This window comes from Trichoplusia ni, chromosome 11, assembly GCF_003590095.1.
Source record: "Trichoplusia ni isolate ovarian cell line Hi5 chromosome 11, tn1, whole genome shotgun sequence".
Classification (NCBI taxonomy): Eukaryota; Metazoa; Arthropoda; class Insecta; order Lepidoptera; family Noctuidae; genus Trichoplusia; species Trichoplusia ni.
The window spans coordinates 7,025,356-7,050,111 of record NC_039488.1 but is presented as its reverse complement, the minus strand read 5'-3'; the positions used below and the strand labels follow the sequence as shown (position 1 = coordinate 7,050,111).

At 36.4% G+C, this 24,756-nt stretch overlaps 1 protein-coding gene across 3 annotated transcripts in view; it reads right to left on the bottom strand.

Annotated features, from left to right (window-relative positions):
- The window catches only part of LOC113498458 (P protein-like), a 52,324-nt gene that overhangs the window by 1,812 nt on the left and 25,756 nt on the right, over window positions 1-24,756 (bottom strand). For 2 of the 3 annotated variants that reach the window (XM_026878452.1, XM_026878453.1), the window contains exons 3-16: window positions 16,899-17,073; window positions 15,855-15,894; window positions 15,454-15,589; window positions 14,426-14,616; window positions 13,444-13,719; window positions 11,146-11,349; window positions 6,636-6,751; window positions 5,988-6,126; window positions 5,257-5,392; window positions 4,541-4,743; window positions 3,950-4,043; window positions 3,346-3,488; window positions 1,011-1,121; window positions 399-546 (exon numbers count right to left, since the gene is read on the bottom strand). In XM_026878452.1, coding sequence (XP_026734253.1) covers window positions 399-546; window positions 1,011-1,121; window positions 3,346-3,488; window positions 3,950-4,043; window positions 4,541-4,743; window positions 5,257-5,392; window positions 5,988-6,126; window positions 6,636-6,751; window positions 11,146-11,349; window positions 13,444-13,719; window positions 14,426-14,616; window positions 15,454-15,589; window positions 15,855-15,894; window positions 16,899-17,073 — 2,112 coding nt within the window. Of the gene's footprint in view, window positions 1-398; window positions 547-1,010; window positions 1,122-1,434; window positions 1,496-3,330; window positions 3,489-3,949; window positions 4,044-4,540; window positions 4,744-5,256; window positions 5,393-5,987; window positions 6,127-6,635; window positions 6,752-11,145; window positions 11,350-13,443; window positions 13,720-14,425; window positions 14,617-15,453; window positions 15,590-15,854; window positions 15,895-16,898; window positions 17,074-24,756 lie in introns of those variants that run through there. The other variant, XM_026878454.1, reaches the window with a different exon arrangement.

Here is a 24,756-nt window from a genome sequence, read left to right as displayed (position 1 = left end):
ATAATTCTATTTTATTATTTTTAAGCAGCTCGTGGCTAAGCTATAACTGCAAAACGTCTTTTACACGTTAAGGTGCGCTTGAACCGGTCGGCCCGTGGATGAGTGACTATGGATGTTTCAGAAGGCACGTTAAATTGTGCCTCCCGGCTGTTATTCAAACATCTTTGTCAGTCGATACAGGTAGTCAGAAGCTAGAAAGTCTGACAACTTGTCAAACTACTTACTCTTCACGAGCTGCCCAATGTATGTACTCATATATACATATATGTTCTTTCCATCTTACCTCGAATCGAGTCTAGATGAGGCTAGCACAGGACCGTAGAAATTAGCTCGAGAAAGGGGAGGCCTATGCCCAGCAGTGGGAGGATAATGGCTGTGGATGATGATGATGATCTTACCTCCTAAACAGGCTCCGAAGGAGAGCGCCCATATGAGCGGTGTCATCGGCAGGTTGAGCGTGGGATTGTTACCGAGTGACGTCACAATTCTCACCATCATGGTAGTGAGGGGTATGTTGTCCACGAAGGCTGATGTTATACCTGAGACCTGGGGGAAAGAGGTTCGGGGAATTTTGAATTAGATTGTTTTAACGGTTGAAATAGTTCATCTAGGAATGGAAGACATTGGTAGGACCCTTAAAATTTTTGGTAATTTGAATTCGGTTAAAAAGCTATTGCGATAAGAGTTGGGGAAATCGGATTCTGTTGAGATAAAATCTTAAAAGTGGAGATTGTAAATCCAAAGACCGTGTTATAATTGTCAATTGTTGTAGGCAAGCTTAAAGCTGTTTATTGCATTTCCATATATTTATCTACATACGGTAAATATATGTATACCGTATATAGTCTTACGTCCATTCTGGCTTAGGGTAAATCTGTGAGCTGTTAGTGCTATGCTAAATGTCTCTAGTAAACACGGCAATAAATCCAGTGATGATCCAATAAAATGGTTCTGTTCAGATATACAGATAGGCAGAATAAAAAGGGGATGATTCAGTATCTGATACATACCCATAACATGAGCAGGATAGCCACAGCCAGGCGCGCGCTCTCGTCGACTTGCATTATAAGCCCTTCTGTGATGCCTCCAATGAACTCTATTAGACCTAGTTTTGATAAAGACTGAAAGAAAAACAAGATTTCATTAAAGATGGTAAATTTAAATAAAATCAGAAATAAGAGTCGCTATTTTATGACTCAACCCGGGATTCGAACTCGAGACTTCCTCTACATCAGTCAACCGCTAGAAGAAAAAGGCAGATGGTGGATGACCATATGGTAGGTTTACGTCGTTTTTGTTTGACTGTGACATTTTAGTGTATTTTTAACTTACTAATCGATTTTATATGCTATAAACAAATAAAAACTATTACCTTAATTAATAAACAATCTGAAATTTAAATATTGATGATAGGCAAGGCTTCTAATAAATAGACTATTCGGGTATTGGAAAAAGGCTCGGGCTCAGACTCATTATCAAGAGCCACTTATAAATATATTTAGGCGTATTTTGCTTCCGTGTATGCGGATGTTCAACCTTCTCATAACTTGTCTCCAGGAGTATCCTGGTCTAATTTCAGTGTTTCTTCTGTTAACATTACCGAGGACGACGTTAGGAATAGTATAAAAATATTGGACTTGAATAAAGGAGCAGGCCCCGATGGACTACCTCCTGTATTTATCCGTCTCTGTATAGATGCCCTTACTAAGCCACTGCAATTAATATATAATAAATCCCTTAAAGAAGGCACCTTTCCAGATTTATGGAAAATTGCACATATCATCCCCATACATAAATCTGGTACTTTGAATGACGTGACTAATTATAGACCAATATCTATTATATCACAGTTTGCGAAGATATTTGAGGGTCTCATATATGCTGCACTTTACTCCCACCTACGTCATGTGCTTAGTGATAGACAACATGGTTTCATGTCCAACCGTTCCACTATGACTAATTTACTTATTTATACTTCTTTTATTGCCGACACTTTTGAGGCCAGGGGTCGTGTGGATGCTATTTACACAGATTTTGCAAAGGCATTTGATCGCGTAGATCATTCAATTCTTAGTTTAAAATTAAAACATGCTGGTATTCATGGTTCTTTGTTGCGATGGTTCGATAGTTATTTAGTTAATCGTTCTCAGCTTGTAGCGTTAGCGGGTTATGACTCTGTACCATTTATTCCTAGTTCTGGTGTGCCTCAGGGTTCAAAACTGGGCCCCCTACTCTTTTTAGTATTTATAAATGACCTATTAGATAAAATGAAATGCAACTGTCTAGCTTATGCCGATGATTTAAAATTATATTACAGAATATCGGACCTTAATGATTGTCTGAAACTTCAGAATGATTTAAATGTCCTTCAAAATTGGTGTTTGAACAATAGAATGACGCTAAATGTTAATAAATGCCAGACAATAACATTCACCAATAGATCAAGTTATGATAAATTTGATTACCATATAGAGGGAACTGTACTTAACAGAGTATCTGTCATACGTGACCTAGGAGTACTTTTCGATGCTGCATTAACTTTCCGCCATCATATAGACAACCTAGTGACCAAGGGTAAGAAGATGCTTGGATTTATTTTCCGAATGTCCAAACCATTCCGTAAAAGCACCAGTATTATTATACTTTTTAATGCACTAGTAAGAAGCTCACTGGAATACTGTTCCACAATCTGGTCTCCATATTACTCTACTTATGCTGATAAGGTTGAATCTATTCAGGCTCGTTTTGTTAGGTATTTGTGTTCAAAGAAAGGCATTCGAAGATCTATTCCTGATTATGGTGACAGAATAAGACACTTTGGGTTGTTAAGCTTAAAAGAAAGGCGAATTCATTCTGATTTACTGACTCTTTACAAAATTGTAAATGGCCTTCTTGATGCCCAGTTGATAGAAGGTTTAAAGTTCCGATTTGACCGACGTAGTAAGCGACATCATCGAGTTTTTGAAATTCCTACATCTACTTTGAATACCACATTTAATAGCCCTCTTACACGTATGGCAAGATTATATAATGAGAGGACCATTGTGACAGATTATCCCATCGATATATTCTTTATGAAGTTCGCATCATACAAACGCTCTCTACTTAAACAGTGTGAATAGTGCCCATTCGTTATTATTTTAATGTGTATTTTAATTTTATTAGCTTAGTTATTTTTGTGTAAGTCTCAAATGAGTTTCATGTTTTAATGTCATGCACTCCTGTAATTTGTACAATTGCTTGTGCTTTCAATTGTTTGATTATTGAGGTTTTGTATAACATTGGGTGATTGTATTGTTGGTGTGCTTATTTTTAATAAATAAATAAATAAACCAAGATATTTACCTCCATCAACACAAAGAGAGCAGCAAAGAACAGCAGAGTGGACCACTCTATCCTGTGCAGGATCGGTTCCAGGTCTTCACGGTCTGCTAACACTAATAGTAGAAGGGCCCCCAATAGGGCTGTCCAACCGAGTGACACTCGATCTGTAAAAGCAGATGTACTTATTAAAACCCTTTGACATTATGAAAATACATTGTAAAAAATTTATACTCTGCGTTGGGAGTTTTATGTGATTTGATATTTACAAAATTAGTTATTACCCAAAAACCAATATGCACTGTTTGATATTCGTAAACTTAGTAAAATGCTAATTTTATGTATCTATGTTGAAAGTGCAAAACTCTAAAAAGAATTTACATCGGCCCCATAATGGTGCCTTGAAGGAACCTTTTACAAAATAAATGTAATACATTCATGTTTTTTCAAAAAGGCTACAATAATATGAAGTAATTGTTTTGTGGTTAATTAATTACAATCACGATTATTCAAAATTGGTTATCGAAAAGATTAATGGCTAATTAATACATGCGTGAACGACTCGAAAGCTTTTCTCAAATTCATTCAACAATAATACCCTTTAATTTTAGACATTGAAGATACTTACTGAACTCGGGTATGGAGTGCAGGAAGAAGACCAGCACCACGAATATGATGGCCACGGAGCACTTGACAAGCAGAACTTTGTCTTTGATCATATACTGGAAAAAGTCAGACAAATGGATTTTAATATAAGAAAATACGAGTAACGGTCAAATGATGATGAAAGATTTACTGATTGCGCATATCACCTATGACCACCATCGGAGCGTTGTCATAGGTTCAATTCTCGCGTATGACAAGGATTTGTGTGATTCGCGAATGCTAGGTCTGGGTGTATTTGTAAACAGAACACTATAACTGAGACCCTGCCGTCTGTTAGTATGTAACTAGGCTGTATCTAATGAACTGTGATAGCCAGTTATAGTAGATAGACAGTAGAAATTAGATGTTTTACTTAAAAACAAATATTATAAATAATTTATTATCATTATCCTAGCTTTGTCCCTTTGGTCGACAAATAATCCTCAAATTAATTTATCAATTTGCTGTTTTAAGCGTATTCGTATGGAAACCTCAGAGTAGCGATTCCCACTCTCTCTCCATACCGGTCATTTCTCTCGTAACATAAACCCTACTTTAAGTTTCATAACCTTACCTTGCCTTTCATTTCGGACAGCATACTTTGGAAGCACGCCTTAGGACAGGCTCTGGTCTTCGACTCCTTGATGAGGGCTTCCAGCTTCACATTGAGTTTTCTTATCTTCCTCTCCAATCTCTCTTTTACTATTATCTCATCTTTACTTAAGTATGGGAGGGAGTCTGCTGCTCTTCTCCATATTGAGATCTGGTGTCTAAGATCTGGGAACAGAAGTTAGAATGTAATTTAAGCACGCTACTAAGATCTTCGACGTTCGTTATAAGATTAACTTTTAGACAAATTTTAAAATTAAATAAAAATAGTGAAGAGGAAAACGTATCAGAATCTATATAAAGAGAATGCGGACAACATCACATACATTGTTCTGAACCCAAAGTGAGTTGCTAAAGCACTTGTGTTATGGAATTCAGATACAACGAAGGCACCACAAACACCCAGACCCGAGACGAATGTAGAAATAAGAATTTTTACATTGACCCGACCGGGGATCGAACCCGGTAACTCAGAGCTAGCGACACCTTGAAACCGGTGCGTACGCCACTCGACGACGGACGATATAATCTTATCGTATCAAAAAATAAAGGAAACTCTAAAGCGGAATCGAATAAAGAAATTAAATGTCAAGATGATTTACTGATAATTATCAAGATGTATGATGATCGATCACATCACGAGGAAAAAATCATCATAAACAATACACTTATTTATCATACCTTTGATATCTCTCGGTTCGTTCAGCCTGAGTTTCTTGGGGTCCCTGAAGATGTACCTCAACTGGAAGTAAGTCTGGACACACACCACCAGGATACCGAACGACATGTGCAGAGTGAAGTTCGTGAAGTTCACACCCTGGGGACAGATGAAAATATAATTAGATTAGATTAGAAATATTAGATTTTCTTTATCTGTACACCATGGAATTGCAGCAGTGATTCTTTAAACATACATTGTTAGGGCACAATGTCGGTCTTATCGCTAAAAGCGATATCTTCCGATAAGTCAGTAGAGAAAAGAATATAGTAAGTCGGTGTTTCAAGTGACGTAATCGAAGTGAATTTTATGCCTAATTAATGAATAATTCAAGAAAAAATGTGAACGAAAACAAGTGACCTATTTTCTGAAACGGGTTTCAGCGTTATTAGCGGGACATTGAAGTCCATAGCTTTAGGATACAACAATATCAGAAATAATGCTTTCCCACTATAAGTAGTTTCCTTCGTGGTTTTATTCACAAATTCCAAATACTAAGTATGAATAACAGCCGGGACCCACATTTTACCGTGCCTTCCGAAACACGGAATTTGGTATATGACATCGATGATCATCTTCCTTGGGAACAACCGTGTCAAGTGTAGCTCGTAGCTTAACCTATGATCGTTCAACTTGTACACTTATCCACGAGCTCCTTCCCAAAAATCAACCAGTAATATTCAAACATACTCACAGATTGCACGACCTGCTTATTACTCGCTATGATGACATTCGGCGGATCCCCCACTGGCGTCATGGTACCACCAATGTTACTGAACAGTACCATGGACATCAAAACGGGGATCGGGTCCAAATCCATCACCTCACATAATCTGGGGACAGAAAAAAGGAAGACATTAGTGATTTGTGAAGATAAAAACTCTTAAATACAAACTTTAAAAGTCTGATTTGATGAATAGTTTCGAAGTTATTCAGGAATGGAACCTCTCTTCCGGAATTCTGTACGTAGAGTTGAGAACGGAGAAGATTTGTTGACAAGACATGGTCCTTTTGTCCTTTTTTTCTACACTTAGTGGAGTGACTTATCTCTGTTTAATTTTAAGCTGAGCGAGTGAAAATGAAATGTAAGTGAGATGAACAGGAGAAACTAGGAAAGAGTCGTTGTGGAGCGGACAATTAAGCGAGTGAAATTCCGAACAGGAAACGTTTCATTCATTCATTTGGCTCTTTGACCATAACCGAAAGGCAAAATGCTCGTTTGGAAAATACATCGCGTTTCTTATGAGCTGGTTATCTTAAATTGGCCAAGTTTCCGAACCCTGGTAGTGGGTGATTCTAAGCTGCCATTGTAATGGGACCCTGAAGTGACATACTGACTTACCTGATGGTAACCGGTGTCATGAGTAGCACCGTGGTCACATTATCCAAGAACGTAGATATGAAAGCTGTGATCACACTGAGGAGAGTGATCAACGGCCAAATCTTGCCTTTTGTGACCTGAAAATGATAGGAAAAATAAATATTAACATAAACGCGGTGGTCCTACTGGATCTGCAGATACAGGTTTGATGCCAACGCAGGCAATGTACTGAAGTATTTCGTTAAATGCACTTTCTTCATTATACTTAGACCTACTGAAAGATGCTGAAGAAAACCCACGTCAGAAAATTAAGATGCCATTTATTTGCCATAAAAGACATGGTTCATTAAGTTCACATGGTAAACAAATTTCGTGTAACCAAGATATAGTTCTGAGCACAAAGCAAAGATTTTCTGTTTAATTTTCATCTTATCATAATCACATAGTTTTAGTATAACCAAGTAAATCATAGTAAGTAGCCACTAAGTCACATGACAACAAAGAATAAGTGTCTCTCTTTATGAAACGCTTAAAAATTACAAACAAGGTGTCAAAAAAGAGGTAAAGTGCTTGAAGGACACGCGACACCGAGGGTTCCGTACAAGTATGCGAAGGTTAACAAAATTAATAGATTTAAAAAACTTAAATACTCGTTTTTAAATGTCACTTAGATTTGATGATTTGACTCCATTCAAATTTTATCCAAATCTGTCCATCCGTTTTTATAAATGTAAATTGCACTGTCATCGGGTTTGAAGCTACCCTGAATACTTCAGTCTGCTGGCATATTGGGAAGTGCCTCAAAATTAAGTTTTGATCAAAAATGCTACCGGCACGACAAGCAAGCCGGAAAAGTGAGTGTATAGAAACGTGGGAAAATAAATTTGCTAATAATTCGACATCCATCACGCATTAGACCGTACAAATCTTTTAGTAAGCTGCATTTTTATTTTTTATATTCTCTTTTATCATATATTTGTTGTAATAGCGGAAACAGCGGAACTTTTCAATTCGCGAGATCAAGCAGAGCGACAGACATCGGTGCCACAAGAATATGGTTTTGTTACTACTTTTTAGGTACGGAACTCTAAAAATAAACTAAACTAATATTTGGAATCTTGTTGAGACACGTCTGGAGTAATCTTAACTGAGATATTATGTTTATTTAGAAATTAGTGCCATGTATAACGTGATTAAAAGCAAAACGATTCCCGTAGAGGAAGTGAGACGCAAAATACGTTTTATAGTGCGCTGTCTTGCTTCCACAAAGGCCTTGTTATAAGAGCTTAAGAACAGTATATTTTACGACAGACAGACATAATCATAATTTAAATTTTACTTGATAATGACGAAAAAAATGTGTGTATTCAATCGGAAAGCATCCATCTGTTGGACTATCAAAACAATGAGCGTAAACGCACAAACTCCGGCAGGATTAACGTATTTTGCAAATCATGTGTGTATTATAAAAACTCTTTATTTAACAACGGTTTGCTCACGCGTAATTATCGGGGTAGCCCGACTATTTTCGGACGCAACCGGGGTCCTTAATCATGAGCCGTCGCGGCCTCGGCGGCGAGTTGTCCAAATAAATACGCGTGAGTAAACCGTTATTAAATAAATAAGTATCAATCCGCCACAAGAATGTGATTATTATAATATTACAAAGTAAATCATTATCATCACGCCTTCTTCTTCCACACCTTTCTATCGGCCGTCATCTCACAAGAAACACTCTTTGCAGCCATATATCGTCTTTTATAGAATCAATCCATCGTTTTTTGGTTGTCCCCTTCCCCTATTTGATATAAATCCATCCACATCACTTATCATAAATATCACTTCAAAATGAATTAAAACTTCAAATAAGAATGACATTTCTTTTTAACAAGTGACGTGACTTTGGCTTGTCAGTTCAATACATATTATAAGAGGCATTCAAAAGAATTTTATAGGCTTTTTTTGAAAGAATATAAACATAATCTTACATTTGAAGTTTTCTATTCTAATGCAATGTAACATTGTGTATTTGTGTAGGAGGGTTTAAAAATAGCTATGAATATCTTTTTGGTGTTCTATACCCAAAGGGTCAAAACGAAATTAAGGCTTCACTGTCTGTTCAACCGATCTGTAACCAGGCTATAAATATCATGAACCGTTGAAGCTAATTAGTAGAACATTTTCAGAGATTATGTATTTTTGTCGTCATTATAACAGAAAAATAAAAAAAATCTAGATTATCAACGGTTGCTACAATCTTAAAAATAATTGGTGACCAATTCTTTAAACATTTTTCTCATTGGTACAGAGCTCGCGACCTTTTTGGAAAACATTTTTTCGCGAGTCCGTCTCGTATCTACTAACCAGGTTTTTTCATCAATAATACTTATCAGAGAACCACACTTGAAACAAGCAAAAATTAACCAACTAATATTGTAACTAGAATGTTAACAATATAATATGTTAGCTTGCGTCAGCGTCAGTCCACTTCACAATCTTATCTCGCCAACATTTTATTATATTTTTCACACGTGCCAGCCATAAGCATGATGCAGAATAGATGTTACAGAATTCATCTTTGTCTAGTAGTACAATAAGTAGTCATGTTTTGTACCTACAATAGAAACACATAAATAAGAAAATATTATAAGTTGACTAGCTGTTTCCTGCGGTTTCACCCGCGCGGCCATTTTACATTTTCCTCTGTAATAAACATCATCATGGGTTGTTTTTTTGTCCTTTCCGCAATCTTCCATATTTTCTCACCGTTTAAACCTCCCCTGGACTGCTACAAATATATCAAGACACAAGCCAAATCGGTTCAGCCGTTCTCGAGTTTCAGCGAGATTAACGAACAGCAATTCATTTTTATACATAAGAAGAAAAAATAAAGAAATTACCATTTTGTAGATGGTAAAATAAACATAAAAAATATACACCGTGATTTTTTAGTCGTCTTACAAAAGCTGCCCAGTTCATGTATCCATTGACTAGAACTCGTTCATGATAAAAAAATAGGTAATTATGAGATTTGAATAAATTTAAAATGCAATTTTTATTCAATATGACGATGAAATTCGTAGTTTTTTAGAAACACAGCTCTGTTGCGAGCGCGGTCCGAGCCTTGTAAGAATGGTGAGGGGCGCGGGCGGCGGCAATTTTATCATTTTTAAAAGAGTATATTTCAGATTTCTCTTGTTTATTTTTCTTCGTACTTATGGTCTTAGTTGATGATAAAAAAAAAAAATTGCGCCTAGGGGTATTTTACGTCGGATACATGTGCTGGGCTCCTTTTGTTAGACGACTAAAAAATCACCGTGTATAACCCACATGATAATTTATCTTTATCAGAATCGAAAAGACTGAGCTGTAATAATTGATACTCTCACTTGACAATCGGCTTTCCAAATCCCATTCTCCCACTACCAATTTTCTCATCTAACGCAGCTAAGGACTCTCTTAGATTAAGTCCTCTATATTCTATTACAGTAAGAATATATTCGAGTATATTTTCAGACAGTCGGTTATTCTTCCCCACTTTTGACCCTACACCTTTACAATGGCGGATTATATAAGGTAAGTGTCAGCATTAGTGATCACGAGCTTAGCTATGGTAACACCATTTATAATGTATGTAAACATGTAGATAAGCAATATATACTAATTTAAAGAATAGTAGCTGATGCGGAAAAATTAGCTTTGCGGTACTGATTGGTTGGATTGAAACTCAAACCAGCATAAAAAATACCAATAATATAAATTTTAAAGACTCCCGTACTAAGGTTTTAAATCCTTATATCGCGGGGGATTTAACAAACATTCAAGTCACATGCACAAAGACATCCAGACTCAGGACAAGCATTCGTGGATTGCACAAAGGCTTGTCCTTGGTTCGGCTCACAGTGGGTTTGGGGTGGCGACCCCAATCACTCCACCTAAAAGAGTCTGAGCCAAGAAGAAAACATAAAAAAAAAAATTCGTTTTATACTCTCACAAACTTTCAAGGCAGACTAAAACCACGTGGTTAAACTAGTCAAAGACAAATAATATTGTAACTGTTCTCACTTACAATCTTAATTAACACGAATTATTATGTAAAGCATAATATTACAGATAATGTTGTCTTAAAAAACAAATACTTCTTTCAAGAGGAAAACAATAAGGAAATACTATATTTTAAAAGATTCCATCTTGTTTGTAAAGGTATTATGATAAATATCTCTTAGGTAAAGAAACGTGGGATTCATATATATGAAAGAAACTATTCAAAGGCTGAAAGTCAGTCATTAAGATTCGCTTTACCACGGCGCGTCATGATTAAGGGCCTCAGTAGGGTCCGAAACTGTTCGGGCTATCCCTGTCCCTATTTCGTAAAAGTCACATTTTGCTTTGCCTAAGTTGGGATCGAACCTGCAACGGAGGTCGTGGTTTCGATTCCCTCCCAAGACAAAAGTTTGTGTGATGAGCATGATCATTTGTTTTGTAATATATAAGTATGTTTATCTTACTAGTCATGTGTGTAGCAACATACCTCAAAAGTGAAAACCGCCAGATAGTCAAAGAGTCCAGTTTCAGCTATGATGGCGACCAGCACCATCATGCTGAACAGCAGCAGCAGGGTCTCCACGTCCAGCCAGGAGATGAGTTCCGGGAGCGAGGGTCGCTCACCAACCAGGGCCAGGACAGCTATGGATGTGGTGGACACCAGGACCGCTGCCATCGTCCTGTTAATTGCCTGCAAGGGAGCAAAAGTTAAAGTTAAAGTTATTTGAGGGATATGTGGGGTGTGTTAATCGAACAATATCTCACGGTACTGCCCAAGAGACCAAGGTTTCCAGAATAATGAGTACAATCTCAAATTGCCCAATCGGAAGTTACGATTCCATAGAGAGACAAACAGAGGTAGAATAGACACGTCAAACTTATAACACCCCTCTTTTTGCGTCAGGGTTAATGATTTGGACATCGGTAGAACTTCCGCGGAATAAGGATAAAATATACTTAGTTTTCTTTATCTGGTAAATAAAGAGTGTTGTAAAAATGTAATGGAGAAAATAGGACCCTCGGTCAACGAACTCGGAGGCTTAGTAGATAGCGTCGTGACGTTGAACCAACGTAACGAAACTAAAATTAAAATATTTCCTATTGAATATTTTTATCAAATTACAAAAATAACATGTGTTAACATATGGTTCTTACCATAATTATGTTAACGCATGAGAAAGTAACACAAAAAAATATCCATAAAAACAGAAGAATCATAATATTCTGTTTTAGGTACAATGTCATACAACCGTTTTCAAATAAAAACTACTGAAAACAACTTGATATAGTTAGGGGAGCAATTGACAGCAATTTAACGTTAAAAAAAAGAATCAACAGAATCGGTTTCAAGTCCAAAATTCTAACGAAGATCTATCTAGATCGAAAAAAAACCAACAGATTCACAAAAAAAACATTTACGAGTCAACCTAAAAAAACTTTCGCCATCCCTACCTACGGCCACTTCCTTGAAAGAAGGTTATCAACCTGCATTATACTACACTATTGTCCAGATACTTCTCTTGTCAAGCCAGTGGTAAGTATAATTATGTCGCTCTCGTATCGGTCAGTTCAGTCATGTAAGGCGTTGTACCACAGACATCATCATCGGCCTAGCCTTTCCCCAACTATTTTGTTGATAGGGTCGGCTTCCAGTCTAACCAGATTCAGCTAAGTACCAGTGTTTTACAAGGAGCGACTGCCTATCTGACCTCAATCCAGTTACCTGGGCAACACGATACCCCTTAGTTAGACTGTTGTCAGACTTTTCAAGCTTCCGATTACTTGTAACGACTGTCAAAGATGTATGAATAACAGCTGGGACTCACAATATAAGGTGCCTTCCGAAACACGGAGGAACTCGTTATGACAAAGATGGTCACCTATCTACGGACCAATCGCGTGAAGCGTCGCTTAACTTGTGATCGATTCACTCTCCTGCGTTGTATTACAGACCCCACCACATAAATAGTCTGAAATAGACGAAAAAGACCGTCGTTGTATACACGAACTGCATTCACGTGTCACAGAGATCGCGACCTTGTGAACAAATCCTAATGACACATTGATAACAGCCGTCTTATCTGGCTGTCTTTGTAGACAGTATCTGTGTGACTAGTGGAGTGGCAGACAATTTGTGTTCCCTTCGAGAATCTATTCGATAAAATCGTTAATGATTTGTAGTATTTTGCTAAATCACGTATGTTTCTATCTCTCAATGTTAGATAGTCTTACAAAATAAATGGTCTATGTAACAATGGAAGATTTTTGTAAATTGGACCAGTGATTTCTGAGATAAGCGCGTTCAAACAAAAAAAAAGCCTACGAATTCTTCACATTTATGATATTGGTATAGATATAGGTGTATGGTAGTTTTTGAAGCTTATTCGGGCTAGCCTGGATTTAATAAAATGTATAAGAAAAACAAAATAGTGTAAAATGCAAAAGGAAGGTTTAACAGGATTTAATAGCTGATACTTGCACACAAAAACAGTCGTTCAAGTTTATAGTTCTGACAGACACATCATTTAATTATTGTAGGACAAAACCCTCACTACAGATATTTATCATTCGATCAAAAGAGGATAAAATATATTCACACTCTAAGGAAAAACAAGAATATTTCCCTTATTAGCATTTTTTATTACAAAGATTTAAAATCCATGACTTGTGTGCTTATTTTGAATTATAAACCACAAAAAATGCAAACCATTAATACTTAGACTCGGCTGTTCATTCAATCAATATTTCACCACCAAAACTAAAAAAACGACTTAAACTTACTCACCTCAAAAATAATCAGCACGTAGAGAGCACACAACAAGATACAGGCATATATAACCCCCTCCTTAAGCTGCAAGGGGTCTACAGTGTAGGTAAAAGTAAAGGGTGTCGTTGTATTGGCATTGGTCATCATCCTGATTGCGAACATTGTGTGGTTTGACTCCGATGCTCGTCTTCTGGGCTCTGTGGACTCCAGGGTTAGGATGGTGGATCGAGTCTCGCCCTGGGTGAAGTCTATTCGGTCTTCTGGGTCTAGGATGATAGACCAGGTGTCCGATGACTGAAAAGAGTATTTTAGTTAGACGTGAAAAATTTGTTGATATTATATGTGGATAAGCTTCTGTAGGATAAAATGAAGATATGGACAAATCTGTCTATGTTTTTAAGTACTCATACACAGTACTGCAAGCATCACGCATAAAATAGACGTGGAAAATTACTCCAAGATGAAGTATGAAGCAATTTTTCTAAAAGAGTAGCGCAGAGAATATTTTGTTTTTAAAAACCATCAGAAGTCTATCGTATATGGTGTAAAACATGGATCGATGGTTCTGAAAAAACACATTATGATCTACCCATTCATGCAAATACAGACTATTTTGTTTTGCTTATAAACGACATTCGCACTAAGGAATTTAATGCTTGCATCGCGGGGGGTGTCACATGTACACAAAGACACCCAGACTCAAGGCAAACTTTCGTGGATCAAACGCTTGTCCTACGTGGAGATCAAACCCGCGACAGACGCTTACAGTAGATCTAGCTTGATAATCTCAACAATTCCGCTCATCGTGCAGTCAAATCTGGATATGTCGACTTTCATCTTAAATAAACGAGGTAAAAAAACCCGTTCTAATACATTGGGGGGTCGCGCAGCTTTCCTATCAAAAGTCATATATCATAGCCGGCAATGTATAACTACTCACATAATCCTAGCACCTCAAAATATGTGTTAGTCCAAGTTTTGAGTATTGAACTTGACGTACCTGTAAAGTAAGTCCAGCTTGCTGCTGAGCCCCCTTGTCGCTGTTCTTCACTGCCCACCTCTCAATCCAAACTTTCATCTTCGGCATATCTGTGGTATCGTTGATTTTCTTCTCATTTTGTTCCGAAACAAATGGTCCAGTAAATTTTAGGAGTATCGATAGATCTTCCAATTCAGAGTTTATGGCATAACCTATAACAAAAGTTAAATAAATATGTTAATTTGGTAGTGCTATGATGTGTATTCCACAACTTTCACACAACGCCATCTAGTCTCAAACTAAGCAAAGCTTGTATTATGAGTACTAGACAACTGATAAACAAACTTATATATTTTTAAATACATACATAATATAGATAAATAGCACACAGACATGGAAAAAATTATCGTGCTTATCATACAAACATTTGTCCGGGGTGGGAATCGAACCCAAGACCTCTGTTATAGCAGTTAAGGCTACTAGCCACTAGACCAACAGGCCAGTCAATATACTTGTGCTCTGCCACAAGCGCAACACTTTTACTTATAGTGTTGATGGTAGGCCTCCAGAGATAGCAATACCAGTTTATTTGAAACTACCCGTTGCCTGCCGGCCTGCTCGCTACGAATCGAAAATGATCCCCTATCATAAAACCGGTATAAACTATCCTATGTGTTAATTCTGGTTATAAACTATCTGTATACCAAGCTTCGTCGAAATCCGTTCAGTGGTTTTTGCGTGAAAGAGGAACAAACATCCATACATACAAACTTTCGCGTTTATAATATTACTAGCTGTTGCCCGTGACTTCGTCCCCGTGGGTAGAGGATATAAGTTATGATTGCCCTGTTTTTTTCACATTTTCCATTGTATCTTCGCTCCTATTAGTCGCAGCGCAATGATATATAGCCTTAAGCCTTCCTCAATGAATCGTCTATTCAACACAAAAAGAATTTTACAATTTGGACCAGTAGTTCTTGAGATTAGCGCGTTCAAACAAACAAACTCTTCAGCTTTATAATATTAGTATAGATTAGGATAGAACTTACTTTTAACTTCTCCCGGTGCGACTGACGAATGTCGTACTATAGTTTCCTTTTCATTGTACATTAGAAATATAACGGTGAAGAAGATCCAGCACATTACTAATATAGTTAACTTCACGCAATGACTAGCTTGGGCTGCCTGTGGGATAAATAAAAATCAAGGTTAATCATTATCCCCAAGTGTTTCAAACTTAACACTCTATTGTTAAAATATACACGCATGCTGATACAATGCAACAGTCCATGTATGATATACAGGTTTGCTAGATCGCAAACCCTTGTAGGCTTGCTGCCAAATAAAAAAAAACAAGCAGTTTTGCCGGACATCCGGGCAAAAAAACTGGACTCCGGGTTATTTTTGCCGGACACCAAATCAAAAAGTAAAATAAAAAAAATAAACTTACCTTTGATTTCTTTTTTGGCGGTGGTAGTTCATCTTCAATTCTGAAAAAGAGACAAAACCGTTAACACAATCACCATACCATATAAAAGCACTAATACCATTAAAAAACTTATATATTATAGAATCGACATTCATGAGGACAGCTGTTTTTTCCTTTCACACTATGCGAAATGAACCCTGGTGATTTGTAACAAGCTGTTTATTTGAAAACACAAACAATACAATGGAGAAATTTTAACCTTAGACAGGATTCGAACCTTTTTTTTTTGGGTCGAAACGCTAATGACTTCAACCCACGTCGACGGCACGGCGTGGGGATATGTCGTACTTCCACCGACTAAAACCACCCCGGGCCCCTTCTACTGCTTTAGCCAGAGTCACGGGATCGCTCGCGCATGCTCTGCGCGACTCTGGCTGGCTCTAGTCCTTTGGACTCCTTCTCAAGGGATAGGTGTAAAAAGCCTACCCCTTACTCTTCATAAGCATACACAGGATTCGAACCTACGACTCAGATTAATCTTCAAAGGTCGCTGACCGAGAATATTTTTTTTCCATTGTATCAAGTCACGTGTATTAATCGTATTTATTTGCAAATATAATACGCTTCGCAACGCTTTCGTCATATTATTATTTCTGCTACAGTATTTTGTATTTCTTCTTGTTCCGTATATTTTCCTACTAGTTGTAGCCTGCGGGTCCGCCCGCTAAAAAATGGAAAATGATCCCAGAACATAATTACAAGATTTGACAAATAAGGTGCCACAATGAACGGTCTTAGAAGCTATAAAGTCTGACAACCAGTCTAACTAAGGGGTATCGTGTTGCCCAGGTAACTGGGTCGAGGAGGTCAGATAGGCAGTCGCTCTACAAAACACTGATACTTAGCTGCATTCAGTTGGACTGGAAGCCGACCCCAACATAGTTGGGGAAAAGCTAGGCCGATGATGTCTGTGATACAATACCGTTCATGACTGAACTGACCGATACGAGAGCGACATATCTTACCATAGGGTTGACAAGAGAATTAACTAAGATGATGACTTACAATTTCTCTTGCTTTTCTCCACCTCCTGAGCAGGAGTCCTTCCCATTCAAGAAGCTGACTTCTTCTTTTTTGATCACAGTGTTGTTGTTCAGGTGAGGCGCAGAGTTGACGCAGGGAAGCCGTCGTGATGGGTCAATCGATCCCGGATCCCTCTTGATTTTCGATCTTTGACCACCTGGAGACAATGGAAATGTAAATTTTAGTAACTGACGTGATAAATGAATAAAATCTGAGTACCTCTTTATGCAAGAGATTTGTGAAACTTTCGACACAAATATTCAGTATGGAAGTTAGGGATTCATGTTTCTTTAGAATAAAACCATTGAACAGATACTTGAAAACTTGGTTATTTGGTAAAAAGATGCATCTACCCTTTTGCTAAGTTTCAATTCAAATTCATCAAATCAGCATACCTCATCATCAGTCCCAATCTATTTATATTCACACCGATACAAAAAATATAAACATTTTACTAGCTACGTCGTTTTACCATACGAATGAGTTTTAGGAAATATAAAATTGAGCTATGAAAAATAGATGTCCGATTCTCAGACCTATCCAATACTGCATTTCATGAGAATCGATCGAGCCGTTTCGGAGGAGTTCAATTACCCACACCGTGACACGACAATTCCATACATTCGATTTCCTGAGCATGCATTCGTCGATCGAAACCTTACAAACGTACCCAAGAGCAACGAATCTCATTATAAAAACAAAAGAATTCTCAATATCAACCTTGAAGTATTCTCAATAGAATTTCACGCTGCAAATTGTTAACGTTTGGAGAAAATACCTCATTTCGTATGACGCTTTATGACTGCATCGTTTAGGTCAGTCACCCGGCAAGCATATACTAGCGACGACCTCCGTGGTCGAGTGGCATACGCACCGGTTTCAAGGTGTCGCTAGCTCTGAGGTCCCGGGTTCGATCCCCGGTCGGGTCAATGTAAAAATTCACATTTCTACATTGTCTCGGGTCTGGGTGTTTGTGGTACCTTCGTTGTATCTGAATTCCATAACACAAGTGCTTCAGCAACTTACTTTGGGTTCAGAACAATGTATGTGATGTTGTCCGCATTTATTTATTTATTTATTTATTTATTATATACAATGAATCGAGAACAGTCATATGTTTTCATCTATTTATAGGTACCGACCGCATCGTAATACTGATTTAGTCAGATTTAGGAAATTCTAATGACAATAATATCATAATTGAGAGAGTATGTGAGTGTTGTATCAGTGCGTGTGTGTACGTTTGTCAACTCTTTACGCCTAAACGGCTGAACCGATTTCGTTGAAATTTGGTTAGGAGTTCCGATCGACTGGGTGGCCTATTTTACAATTTTGCACTTTTATGCTGTTCTCAATTATATAATAATAAAATTTTGCACTTTTATGCTGTTCTTTATTATATGATGATAATGCATAAGATTTTCTGTATAAAACAATATTCTCCGTTCTTCTCCATAAAAATTACATTTTGAAACCGTGCAGCTAGAGTCATTACTGTAACGTTTTAAACGTGCCTGGAAAACGGCCTATTTGAAATAAAACTATTGATTTTGTTTCTTTTTGTATCTGACTGTACTTTAAAGCTAATTTTAGTGCTAAAATTATGTTCAGTTTATTACTGACCCTGTGTTTAAGACCTCTTTACATAAAGATGGAATATTCTCGCTTGTTTGAGTATCTTTTGACTTTGGATTAGCTACGTCTTGCTTGTATTCATTTTGGAATTAAAAGTGACTGAAAAAAAATGATTTTTATAATCATATTTTTTTAAATAAGCATTTCTCGTGCATATCAGGAGCGTTATGAAATAATTACGAGAGTGAAAATTTATTTTATTAATTCTAAGTATTTTATTTATTTTTTCCAATTTAAACTGAACTTATTAACTGGGTTGACTGTCCTTTTGCAGTTATTTCACTATTTTATTATAGTTAATTATTCTTTACAGGCAATTTAAAACAATTTTTTAATGATGCCTAAAGAATACAACTTCTCACTCGCGTACATACCAAAGTACACGCACTCTTTTTGTTTGTAATGTGTGATCGTTTAGATTCACAAACCAGGGGGGCCTCACCCAAAAACATACATAAATACATACACAAATATTCTGCTATTTTACAATGGCCGTTGAATGAATGGCAATTGGATTAAAACAAAACTTGAAATTATTCCTATTTGCTCCGCGCTAAGCGTCCCGTACTGAATTTATAATCTAATCTAATATATAAAATTCCCGTGTCACGATGTTAGTTACGAGTACGGTACTCCTCCGAAACGGCTTAACCGATTTTTACCAAATTTTATATGCGTGTTCAGTAGGTCTGAGAATCGACTAAAATCTACTTTTATACCCCTAAGTGTTAAGGCTCACACTAAAAAACAATATTTTATTTTTTGGACGAAATTTTTTGTTTTTTTTTTATAATGTGGCGTTAAAAAATACATACAATTAGAAATAATTTATTAGGCAAAACAACGTTTGCTGGATCAGCTAGTTATTGTGTAGAAAAATGCTTTACAGAATACGAAAAATTGACATTTTAAGCCAAATTTCATTCATTCATCAGCCGTTGTAATTAGCAGAGTCGAAGCCCAGCCCGGCAGAACGAAATTAAGATCAGCTAATTATTTCTACAATATTACACAACTGAAGCGTTACAATATCATTAAAGCCTTGTTTACGTTTTTCCTATTGTAATGATATACATCAGTTATAAATTATAGAAAATTACGTATAATCGCAGTAAACATGGCTATGGTGACGAAAATGACCAATTTTCTATAGGTATCATAGTTAAGTAATTAGGAAATTCACTAGAGCTTACCAAAATTACACGAAAGTTTGTATGTATGGATGTTTGTTCCTCTTTCACGCAAAAACCACTGAAAGGATTTCGACGAAACTTGGTACACAGATAGTTTATAACCAGGACTAACAAAGGATAGTTTTTAGCCTTATTTAATGTTCCCGTGGGATCATTTTCGATTTTTAGCAGGCGGTCCCGCGGGCAACAGCTAGTATTTGATACCTTCAGGAGTTTTTTATGTTTAATCGCTGTACTGTATTATCCGCATTTGACTTAAGACGAGGTAGCTATTTAAATTATCAAAAAAGATGACTCCCGCTCTAAGAAATTTAATCCTTTAAACACGTGTTTCACAAACATTCCAGACACATGCTCAAAGACACCCAGACTCAGGACAAGCATTCGTGGATCACACAAATATTCGTAACACGTTAATAATCAAAAATCAAGGAATCAATGTCAAATAGACTTTAGAGAAAATACTATTGGCATTGTCGTGTGACCAATTTATTATGCGAATTTGTTATTCTTCAGCCTATGTTTACGGAACCCTTAGTCTCAAGAGTTTAACTCACACTTAACCGTTAATTTTAAAACTATCCCTAGATTATAACATAGCCTACTTTTGCTCCAGGAAAACAGCGAGAAAGGCTTAGAAACAAGTTTATAACGAGTGCAAAAACATAACGACAGACGATTCTCCGTCTACCTACATACAATATACAAAACTTATATGTAACCAGTTTGAACTGGTTAGGACCGGTTCGAACCGCTCTCGAACGCGACTGGTGTTGCATACAAAAACTTTACTGTTTATCGACTTTTAAGAGACATATATACGTATAGTCGTTGAGGTTTAAACACGAATCGAATTGGAAAATAATTATTTTTAAGTAAATACAATACTATAGATTAAATTTAATGAATAATGATTTTCGAAGTCTTTTTATTTTATTTTAAAATAGTTTCTTTTTTGCTTTACAAAAGACTTAAAAAAAGAGGGCGTTTTCCATTTAGGTTATATGTGTTACCTCAGAAGTAGGTAGGAACCTACTGCATGCAATTATTTTGTTGATTATTTTTACCTACATTTAGCGTTAAAAAGCTGTCATTTGATCGAGTAACTGAGCGTTTGGTAGTCGGTTAAAAAAATAATTATAACAATCTGGCCATTTTTTGAAATAACGCACACTGTACTAAATTATTAGTTTAATGAATTACTAGGTATGGTGGTAAGGATCTTCTCACCATATTGAGAAGTGAACAATTAGGATTAATCACTAACTAATCACATGAAGTTATGCAAACTATTAAAAATATCCTCGATTTCGACAACTATGCTTCATCATCATCATCCTAGCATTTTCCCAACTATGTTCGGGTCGGCATCCAGTCTAACCGGATTGAGCTAAGTACGAGTGTTTTAAAAGGAGCGACTGCCTATCTGACCTCCTCAACCCAGTTACCTGGGCCACACGATACCACTACATCCAGACAACGTACGTTTGATATAGGTACAAAGAAAAAGCTAACCTTGAAATGAGCGTCCAAGAATAAACATTTTAGTACTTTTTAAAATGCAGATCGAATGGTTACTTAGCAATCAAACTGCTCAAGACCGGATTACACCGGTTATTTCCAGTTAAAACTAGTTATATCTCCAACGAAATGAGGCTTTGGAGACTTTCAAGCATGTTTGATTCAAACACTTGGTTCTTGGTTTGAATTAAACTTGTTTGATCGTTTACGCAGTCAGTTTTAAAGGTTTGTCAAACTTTCACATGTTTGATGAAATATCTGTATTTTAGTTTTACGATCGATTGGCTGTTCCGCTCGCTAAAAATCGAAAATGATCACACATATCAAAAAAAGGGATATAATGTTAATCTAGGTTATAAACTATCTGTCTACCAAATTTCATCCAAATCGGTCCAGTAGTTTTTGCGTGAAAGAGCAACAAATACCCATCCACACTTACAAACTTTCGAGTTTATTATATTCATAGGATTTTACAATAGCTTGTGGAGTTTTGTTTAATCTTCAACGGCTCCATCAAACATATTACGTTTGAGTCAAACGTTTGTTCGTTCCGTACACACAGACATCACGATAATTAGATATAGGTATATACTAGTGCGAACCGGATCAGACCGGTTTAAATATAGCCTGAAGCTCAAATATTTGGAACACTGACAATAATTTCTTTTAATGTGTCTAAAGAGGTATTTACCGCTTGCGAATTTTCTAGAAAAACAAGAAGATAGTGAACAAACAGGTTGTGAAGGTCAGGTGGTAATGGCTTAGTATTAAATAATTAATTTCAACCAAATTTTCTACACTTAAGTGATATGTGAACAATGGTTAACTTACGTAGAAAACTCTCGAATTTATGAAGAAAAAGAAAGTCAAAGTCAAAAGTGGCCAAAGTCACGTGACTTATCGAAACGAAATAATAATTCACTGCTTTCAAACAACGCCATCTAGTCTCAAACTAAGCAAAGCTTGTACTATGAGTACCTAGGTACTAGACAACCAGAACATCCTTATATATTTCTAAATACATACATGTTATAGATAAATTACAACCACACTCAGAACAAATAACACAAACATTTATCCTGTCTGGACATCGAACCCGCTATAGCAGTCAGGGCCACTAACCACTAGACCAACAGGCCAGTCAAATAATTCTTCAGAATGTTCTATTGACGATTGGCATTGTTATTTTAATATAGTCTAATCAACTTAAAACTCTAATTAGTTATTTATATTAATATACCTTCAAAGTGACTGATTAAGTCATCACAATTGGTAGGTATTCTTCTTAATACTTTAAAATGAGTAAAAGTTAAGTCTACGACTTTTGGTAGAAACTTGCGCAAGGTAAAATTAAGGAAAAATATCTATTTTTCGCCCTTGAGGCCACTTGGAAGTTAACTCGTATATTTCATAATATGTTTTTATTTATATAAAAAGCGTCGCGGAGTATTCACAAACATTCAAGTCACAAGCACAAAGACCCCCAGACTCAGAACAAGCATTCGTGGATCACACAAAATATGCTTGTCGTACGCGGGGATCGAATAAGACACGTCGTGCACAGTTCGTTAGGCGTGGTGACCTCAACCACTCGGCTATTCGTTTAATCAATAAGTTCCCTTTAGGTACTATTTGGGTACAGGATTTATAATACCTAAGTCAAACTTCGAGTACTCTGAAGAATCACTGAAATGTATAGAACTGTATTGAACTGTCAAGACAAAATCATGATACTAGTCGACAAGAAATGTCATTCACATACATTTGTATCTATCATCTAATATATAAATATATCAAATTCCCGTGTCACGATGTTAGTTACCGTACTCCTCCGAAACGGTTCGACCGATTTTCATGAAATTTTGTACACATATTGGGTAGGTCTGAGAATAGAACAACATCAATTTTTCATACCCCTAAATGATAAGGGTTGCTCACTCTAAAAAAGAATATTTTTTATTTCTGGACGAATTTTTTTGTTTTTATTTTTTTATAATGTGCCATTAAAAATACATACAACTAGAAAAAAATATGTCCGGCAAAACAACGTTTCCTGGGTCAGCTAGTAATGTAATATAATGGTCTAGGTCAGTACGATTTATAGCATGGCTATCCAAAGGAAATACTAGTCAAGTGTAACTCAGACTCACGACTGGGGGTTAACAATAGACTGAAGACAAAACAAATATTAGTCACCTATCAAAGTTATCGTTGCATAACTTGGATATTCTTTAAGTTATTTATAGCAGCTACAAAATACAGGATCTGTGAATATATCAATTTGTCTAGCTATCATGGTGGCAGACGAACGAAGAGACGGATAGAAGAGAACCACGGGACCAACTATTTTCCCACGTTTTTTTACACTCACTTTTCTTGTTTATTTGTCTTTATGGTTGGATTTTTGCAACTCAATTTTGAGGCCCTTCCCGATAAGCTAGCAGGCTGAAGTTTTCAGGGTAGCTTCAAACCCGATGACAATGCAGTTGACATTTATAAAAACGGCTAGACCGATTTTGATAAAATTTGAATGGTTATTAGATTTTTCTAATCTATCTACTCTTTTTTATTTTATCTTGGCAACTTCTTTTTTTTTACGTTTATTTACTTAATTTGTACCTCAAACCAGCCTTCTTTTATGGTGTTGACCAAGGCAGTTTGCGCAATGAACCATATTATTAAACAATATTATTGTTTGAGATGAATAACTTCAGGGTCGAAACTCCAAGTAGTTTTTGTTATTTGCTTGTTAAAACCTAATTTTAAAATGTTGCGTGTTTTGTTGACATTGTCTTATTTTTGTACAGCATCTAGCGTGTGATGAAAACATTATAATTTTGTGTATGATTCAAGTATGATTTGAAAATAATTTGTTGGGTGTAATATAATTTTTATTTTGGATAAATTATATCTGATATTTCGTAACCCTGTGGGACCCTAAAAAATAAGCTAGATCTGAGTATATGTAAACGCTAAGGACTGATTGTTTTCATTTTAAATTGTTAATCTATACTAATATATAAAGTTGAAGAGTTTGTTTGATTGTTTATTTGAACGCGCTTATCTCAGGAACTATTGGTTCAAAATGAAAAAATCTTTTTGTGTTGAATAGACATTCATCGAGGAAGGTTTTAGGCTATAAATCATCACCGTGCGACTAATAGGAGCGAAGATACAATGGAAAATGTGGAAAAAACAGGGCAGGTATAAATCATAACTTATATCTTCTAACCACGCGGACGAAGTCGCGGGCAACAGCTAGACTATAATATTAAGAATAACTCTAAAACCTTGTATTTAACTAAGTCGTAGAAATTACAACCAAATTTAGTTTAGATAGGACGGGACTCTCTCATCGCAAATTTGATGAACACTAAAAATAACTATAATTTGGAACAGTGACAAAAGCCGAGGTAATCTAGGCAAGAATCAATTCAATCTAGACTAAGACTTAGGATGAAATTGAAGATACGCTTTACTTATTATTGATT